Consider the following 7762-nt stretch of genomic DNA (forward strand, 5'->3'; position numbering starts at 1 on the left):
CTAGTTCATAAATGGCAGAGCTGCAATTTGAACTCAACTCTGTCTGACTCTAAAGGTGCTGCTCTTTTCAATCTATTGTGATAATAGGGGTTATTAACAGGTTAAGAACCTAAAGAGAGAGGGGAGAAAGGTTCCCAATCAACCACCTCTACTATGAACTACATTGTATTATTTAAAGGCACCAGAATAGCAGTTCCAATATCCCTTAATACCCATTTATCAAACGTAATTTCCAGTTTATCCTTCACTTGGAGATGGCATCATTTTCAGAACATGTTTATTTAATTTATTTATTTATTTATATTTTAACTATTTGGCCCAAGACTTTAAAAAATTTTTAATTAAAATAATTTTATTATTAATTTATAATTTATTATAATTAATTATAAATAACTTATTTATTGGATAGAGACAGCCAGAAATCAAAAAGGGGGGGTGATAGAGAGGGAGAGAACCAGAGAGACACCTGCAGCACTGCTTCACCACTCGGAAAGCTTTCCCCCTGCAGGTGGGGCCTGGGGGCTCAAACCCTGGTCCTTGCACATTATAACATGTGCGCTCAACCAGGTGAGCCACCACCCAGCTCCCCCAACACAAGTTTAAACAATGACTGTCAATAACTCAGCATTTTCTTTTTAGTCCTGCTGGCCCTTTATTTCTCTTTGGGGACTTATTGAAGGAGCAAATCTCACATCCCACCGAAGATTCAGAACAAAGCTGTAGCATTCTTAGACAAGTGTTATTGCATTTTACTTAAGTTTTTTTTTGACATGTTTGAGTGAGGCTCTGGTATCCATAGAAGAAAAATTCTCCACTATTCTTGTGAAAATAAAATTTTAAAATAGATAAATTCTGAATTCAAAATTTAGCTATGTTCCTGAATGGTGCCTTAAAATAGTAAGTCTTGGGGCCAAGGAGGAGGAGCAGTGGATGAAGTGTTGGACTCTCAAGCATGAGATGCTGAGTTTATACCCCCACTCCGTGCTAGAGTGAGATTCTGGTTCTTCTCTCTCTCTCACTGACAAAAAAATAAAAATATTTTTAAGTGTTATGCTTTAGTTCATATAATTAAAGTTATGTGTTTCATAGTCCACAAGCAAAGGGGAAAGTCAAATTATGATGGAAAGACACTGCTTGATTGACTTGGCAGGCTGAAAAGGACATTTCACTACCCCACCTAATTCTTCATGTTACCTTAAAAACTGTTTACAGGGTTAGGATTGGAGCCTTTGGGACCCTGGCGACAATTTTTGTGGCAGCTCCTTGAAATGCATTTTCTCATTGCACTTTCATAACAAGAAGAAACTCTCATTTCAGCGATGCTGAAAATTAAGCACAGAAAATTCCAGTGGCATTCTAAGCAAGTCAGTGTCACATTTTCACATTTTTTATCTATCCTTACAGCCTCACCTTTATAAAAAAACTAAAGACTGTCTTTTATGTTCTCCTTTGATACTTTTATTTTAATCAAATATAAACATAAAATGGATAAATAATTATATTTGTTTTAGTTTTGTTTCAATACACTGTAATTCTTCAAAATTTCATTCGGTATCTTTCATGTTTCCTGCCTTTCTTATGAGCTATGTAACCTGAAAGCCCCAAAGATAGGCACTGTTCACCTGACGTCATGGTAGATTTTAGCAGAGGACACCTGTGTTTTACACAGCTGAGTTTCTCACTGCATGGCAGTTTGAGGGGTTCTCATTTAGACTCTAAAGAAGACTGGTCAAACACACACTTTATTCCCAATACCTGAAAACGTTATTTTAAAAGTATATCAAAGATAGTCTGGCAAAATAGCTCACTTGGTTAGTGAGCTGCTTTGCCATGTGCATGACCCAGGCTCAAGCCCAGCTACTACCACATTGAAGGAAGATTGGGTGCTGTGATCTCTCTCTCTCTCTCTCTGCCTTTCTATCTATCTCTATCAAAATTAAATAACAAACTTAACATAAATTTAATATAAGTAAGAATATATTTTTTAGTTTTACTTTTAAAAACATTACTGGCACCAGGATTTTTGCTGGGGCTTTTTGCCTGCACAACAAATCCATTGATCCCTGGTGGGCCTTTTTCTTCTTTTCTTTCTTTCTTTCTTTCTTTCTTTCTTTCTTCCTTCCTTCCTTCCTTTCTTTTTTTACAGAGACAGAGAGAAATTGAGAAGAAAGAAGGAATAGAGAGGGCGAGAGACAGACACTTGTGGCATTGTTTCACAGCTCAAAACCCTCCCTCCTACAGGTAGGTACTGGGAGAAGCTGTTTCATGCTACTGAAGTTTATTATTATTATTATTTATTTTCCCTTTTGTTGCCCTTGTTGTAGTCATTATTTTTGTTGTTGATGATGTCGTCGTTGTTGGATAGGACAGAGGAAAAATGGAGAGAGGAGGGGAAGACAGAGAGGGGGGAGAGAAAGAGACACCTGCAGACCTGCTTCACCACCTGTGAAGCGACCTCCCTGCAGGTAGGGACACAGGGCTCAAATTGGGATTCTTACTGCCAATCCTTGCACTTCACTCCATGTGCACTTAACCCACTGCACTACTGCCAGACTCCCTGCAGTTATTTCTTTTTTTGTTTTTAATTTCTTTATTGGGGAATTAGTATTTTACATTTGACAGTAAATACAATAGTTTATACATGCATAACATTTTCCAGTTTTCCATATAACAATACAACCCCAGTTTTTTAAAAATAATGATTTAATTATTTATTATTTTTATTTTTTAATTTTTTTCTTTATTATATTTATTTATTTTCCCTTTTGTTGCCCTTGTTGTTTTTATTGTTGCTGTTGTTATTGATGTTGTCATTGTTGGATAGGACAGAGAGAAATGGAGAGAGGAGGGGAAGACAGAGAGGGGGAGAGAAAGACCGACACCCGCAGACCTGCTTCACCGCCTATGAAGCGATTCCACTGCAGGTGGGGAGCTGGGGGCTCAAACCGGGATCCTTATCTGGTCCCTGCGCTTTGCACCATGTGCACTTAACCTGCTGCACTACCGCCAGACTCCCAATTATTTATTTTTTATTGGCTATAAGCATAGATAAATTGAGAGGGAAGGAGGGATAAAGGAGAGACAGACACCTTCAGATCTGCTTCATCATTCGTGAAGCTTTCCCCCTGCAAGTGGGGAACAGAGGTTTTGAACCCAGGTCCTTACGCACTGTAGTGTTTATGCTTAACCAGGTGCACCACTGCCTGGCCCTTGTCCTAACAGTTTTTTAGGAAGATGAAATTTCTCAATCACCTAGGCAACTTAAATATTGAGAAAATATTTAAACAAGGAATGAAGAATTTGAGCTTAAATTAATAAAAAGGCAAGCTAATCCTGTAATTTTGCAGCCTCCTATTTATTACAAGTAACAAAATTTTAAAAAGGTAATGGAATACCCTAGGCAAATTAAAAAAATTATTGATATCAGGAAATCCTAGAGTTGTGCAAAAGTAAGACTAATTATAATTTACTATAGGATTTGGGTTAGAGCTTCTGTGTCATTATAATTTTTTTTTTAATTTGAACACAAATCCAATTATATTTTTACAAAGAAAAGGGTGATTGCAGTTGCTGAACTGAAGTTATCAAAATCCAAAACGCTGATCATATTCATTTAACCACAAGCCAATCTTATTTAAATAAGGATCGTCTGACGTAAAGCATTCTATCTGCCATCAGTAATCTGAATTCTGGTGTATGAGATCAATTTAAATATGGTACACATAAACAAGTCAGAGACATTTCTATTCTGTAATAAATAAGGCAGTGCCAACTATTACTCATTAGTCACTTTTTTGAGATAAGCTATCAACTCTGCTCTTTCTGACTTCTTGATGCCAGCGAAGATGATTTTTGTTCCAGGGATGTACTTCTTGGGATTCTCCAAGTACTCCATGAGTGTCTCCTCTCCCCAAGTGATGCCTTTGTTTTTGTTGGCATCCGTGTAAGAGAATCCAGCAGCCTGACCTGTCTTTCGTCCAAAGAGACCGTAGAGATTTGGTCCGGTCTTATGTTTGCCTCCCTTTTCCACGGTATGGCACTGGGCACATTTCTGGGCAAAAATCTTCTTGCCCTTCTCAACATCACCCATTTTTAAATCACTCTTTCCTTGCGTGATAGCCAAACGCTACCCTTCACCAGCCGGACCGGTCTTACTCTTTCTCGTTGTAATTTTTTTTTTTAACTAGAGGACTGCTCATCTCTGGTTTATGGTGGTGCAGGGGATTGAATTTAGGACTTCGGAGCCTGGCATGAGAGTGTCTTTGCATAACCATTATACTATCTTCAAGCCCTAGCTCTGTAATTTTTATTAAGCTTTTCAGATGGTTAGATCAATGTTTTTCATAAAATTTAGGACATTTTAAAACATTTAACCTCTTTCTCTCTCTTCTTCTAGAATATGGTAAGTGTTATTACACTTGTTGATATCCCTCAGGTGTCTGAGGTTTTGTTCATTTTTCTTTATTGTTTCTGTCTTTTATATTGGATAAATTTTTTTAAATTGCTTTATCTTCCAGTTCACTGTATCCCTTCTTTGCCATCTCAGGTTTCCTATTGAGACTTTCATTCCCTCATTTCACTTTTTATATTTCAGCTTTAGGTTTTCTACTTGCTTCCTGGATCTATATTGGTATTCTTATTTTAACGAGTCATTGTCATCATGTTTTTGTTTAATTCTTTAAAGATGATCTCAATTAGTTATTTGAACAAATTTACGACATCAGCTTTGAAGTTTTACATAGTTCAACATCTTAAATTACTAAGGGGTAGTTTCTTTTTTTCTTCTTTTTAAAAAATTTTTTCCCTTTTGTTGCCCTTTGCCCTTGTTGTTTATTGTTGTTGTTATTATTGGTGTTGTTATTGCTGTCATTGTTGTTGGATAGGAAAGAGAGAAATGGAGATAGGAGAAGACAGAGAAGGGGAGAGAAAGACTGACACCTGCAGACCTGCTTCACCACCTGTGAAGTGACTCCCCTGCAGGTAGGGAGCTGGGGGCTCGAACTGAGATCCTGATGCTGGTCCATGTACTTTCTACCATGTGCTTTTAACATGCTGCACCAGTGCCTGGCTCCCTTTCTTTCTTTTTTAATTTGTTTTTTCCTTTACTGGGTAATTAATGTTTTACATTCAATAGTAAATACAATAGTTTGTACATGCAAAACATTTCTCAGCTTTCCACATAACAGTACAACCCACTAGGTCCTCTGTCAGCGTTCTCTAGGACCTGTACTCTCCTGTCGTTTTGCGCTGTGGAGAAGAGAGATAGGAGGTCCAGAGCGAAGAGGGAACACAAATCTTTATTTGCACTGGCACCTCAGAGTTGGGTGCTAGTGAAGCAGGTTGGGCCACGTGGAGGTAGTGAAAATGGCCGCCTCACGCAGTAACCTTTCCTGCATCTGAACAGCAAAGTAAAGTGCTACCAAGAGAGCGAGGTGCGGAAGAAGAAGGGCTTCTATAGGAGCAGCTTTCGTGAGAATGGGAAGGGGGAGGGGTAACCATAGCACTCCAGGATAGGATAATAACTCTCACGAGAATGGAAGGGGGGAGGAGTAACCAAAGCACTCCAAATATCATGGGGAAATAGACAATGCCCTGAGGGCACAACATGACGGAACAGGCACTCCGAGAATGTCCCAACTCTCACGGGAACTAGCAGTAGCCTGAAGGCACAACATGGCAGATGTGACTGCATCTGCACAATTTCCCAGCATCTCCCCCTTTCCTTTTATCTAATGGCCAGGCCAACAGTGTGTAAAGTCTATGAACTACTCAGGGTCAGTCTATGAAAAACCAGCAACGTGAAGGGAAGGAAGCTGGTGTAAAATTGTCTAAAGTGTCCAAAGGGTATACCAGCAAGTCCAATAGAAGTCTCAGTCCAAAGTAGGTGACTAGGGGGAGAAATGGCAGGGGATGAAATGCTGCATGAGGAAGGTCAACCTCTGGAATTCCGCTTTTCTGTAGAGAGTGAGCTGGAACCGTCAAAACGTGACAGGTCAAAGCAAAAGCAGGAAAGGCAGACAGGCAGTAAAAAGGTTCTGTCCTTGGAGTCTGTGAATCAGGTTCTTCAGATCGCGTCAGGTGACATCTAGGGTTTCGGGGGGGGGGTGTGCCACTGTAGTCGTGCCATCTAGTGGGTGATGTCAGGGTGTGCAGGGGTCCAGATGGTTTTTTCCGGGATTCCTGTGGAAGAAACACAAACAATCTGCTTCTCGTGGTTAGCAGGGCATCTGATTTGAATGCTTTATAGAAGGGTTTGGTGCCTTAGCCAACTGAGTATTGGGGGATGTATCTTTCCTATTCATTTATTATTATTATTTTATATTATTTGTCATGGTAGTCAGCCGTTATCTAGAAGGTCCTGGGTGATTCATGGGGAAAAAGAACTTATCTTTTAACAAGGACTCTAAGGTGTAGGGAAGTGGGATTTTTTTTTTTGCCTTTTGTTGCCCTAGTTGTTTTATTGTTGTAATTATATTGTTGTTGTTACTGATGTTGTGGTTGTTGGATAGAACAGAGAGAAATGGAGAGAGGAAGGGAATACAGAGAAGAGGAGAGAAAGAGACACCTGCAGACCTGCTTTACTGCCTGTGAAGCGATTCCCCTGCAGGTGAGGAGCTAGGGGCTCAAACTGGGATCCTCAAGCCGGTTCTTGCACTTAGTGCCACCTGCGCTAAACCCGCTGCACCACCGCCTGATTCCCAGGAACTATCTTTTAACATAAACTCTATGGCCATGCCAATAGCAACCTTGAGGGCACATGTGGCTCCCCACATGTTCCCCTGTCTTATATCATGTTTTGATGTTTGGCGGACTTTGTTTTGTGCCTGTCTTAGGTTGGGGATCAACCTACCCGTCATTGGAATACCTGGTCATTTTTGCCCAGTAGTACCAGGTGCCCTGTCTTAGGTTGACTGGATAGTGCTAGTTGCTAGTTTCCCCTTACCCATCACTGGCTAGCCAGCCTTCTTCATGGTGGACGTTCTGATGGAGGGGGGCAAATCCTCCACAGCAACTCAATATTCTGCCATGTCCAGCCTTTGATAGTGAGCTTATATAGGTTGCATCTTTATGGCATCAATCTGTTGTTGCAAAAAGGCCATGTGCTTATTAAAAATTACAGGACCATGGTCTGGGAGGTGTCGCAGTGGATAACGCGTTAGACTCACAAGCGTGAGGTCCCAAGTTTGATCCCTGGCAGCATGTGTACCAGAAAGATATCTGGTTCTTTCTCTCTCCTCCTCTCTTTCTCAATAAATTAAAATGTTTAAAAAAAAAGAATTATAGTACCTATTGTGAGCAGGAGAAGTAAAACAAGCTAGGGTCCCACAACTAAGGGTAGACAGGTAAGGAAGGGGGAATGTATCCATTGGTATGAAGAGGTGGGATCATATCTCAAGTCTAAGGGAAGCAGTCAGTGGATGTGATGTCTAGGGGAACAGCCATTTGTCTTTGGTGGTAGTAAAGGATGTCCGTGGCATGGGTGATGTTATAAAGGGAAACATCTTTAAATTGTTGGCTGACAAAGGCAGGCCTATGGTGGCAAGACAAGATACACCAGTTAAGTGTACAAGAATATGTGAATGTTGTTAATTCACATAGGTTGGATATGAGGAACTTCTTACAGTTTAATACCTTACCATATGAACAGATGATTCTTCATATGAAGGCTTGATAGCTGTAATCACTTACTTGTGAAAAAAAAAACTTGTAACAAGTTAGAGGTTTACTATAATTGATACCTCGATGATTATAATTGGTTTAA

General features: G+C 39.9%; 2 protein-coding genes across 2 annotated transcripts; both read right to left on the bottom strand.

Moving 5' to 3' along the window:
- Positions 1–3697: 3697 nt before the first annotated feature.
- Positions 3698–4106, bottom strand: LOC132538731 (cytochrome c, somatic-like). Its single transcript, XM_060191903.1, has one exon. It carries the CDS (start codon positions 4088–4090, stop codon positions 3776–3778), a length of 315 nt encoding a protein of 104 aa, XP_060047886.1. The 5' UTR covers positions 4091–4106; the 3' UTR covers positions 3698–3775.
- Positions 3776–4090, bottom strand: LOC103112915 (cytochrome c, somatic-like). Its single transcript, XM_060191873.1, has one exon. It carries the CDS (start codon positions 4088–4090, stop codon positions 3776–3778), a length of 315 nt encoding a protein of 104 aa, XP_060047856.1.
- Positions 4107–7762: the final 3656 nt, after the last annotated feature.

Source organism: Erinaceus europaeus, chromosome 5, assembly GCF_950295315.1.
Source record: "Erinaceus europaeus chromosome 5, mEriEur2.1, whole genome shotgun sequence".
Taxonomy (NCBI): domain Eukaryota; kingdom Metazoa; phylum Chordata; class Mammalia; order Eulipotyphla; family Erinaceidae; genus Erinaceus; species Erinaceus europaeus.

Bases quoted from the DNA above. Each gene is read 5' to 3' on its own strand.
- LOC132538731 (XM_060191903.1), bottom strand. From the start codon at position 4,090: ATGGGTGATGTTGAGAAGGGCAAGAAGATTTTTGCCCAGAAATGTGCC.
- LOC103112915 (XM_060191873.1), bottom strand. From the start codon at position 4,090: ATGGGTGATGTTGAGAAGGGCAAGAAGATTTTTGCCCAGAAATGTGCC.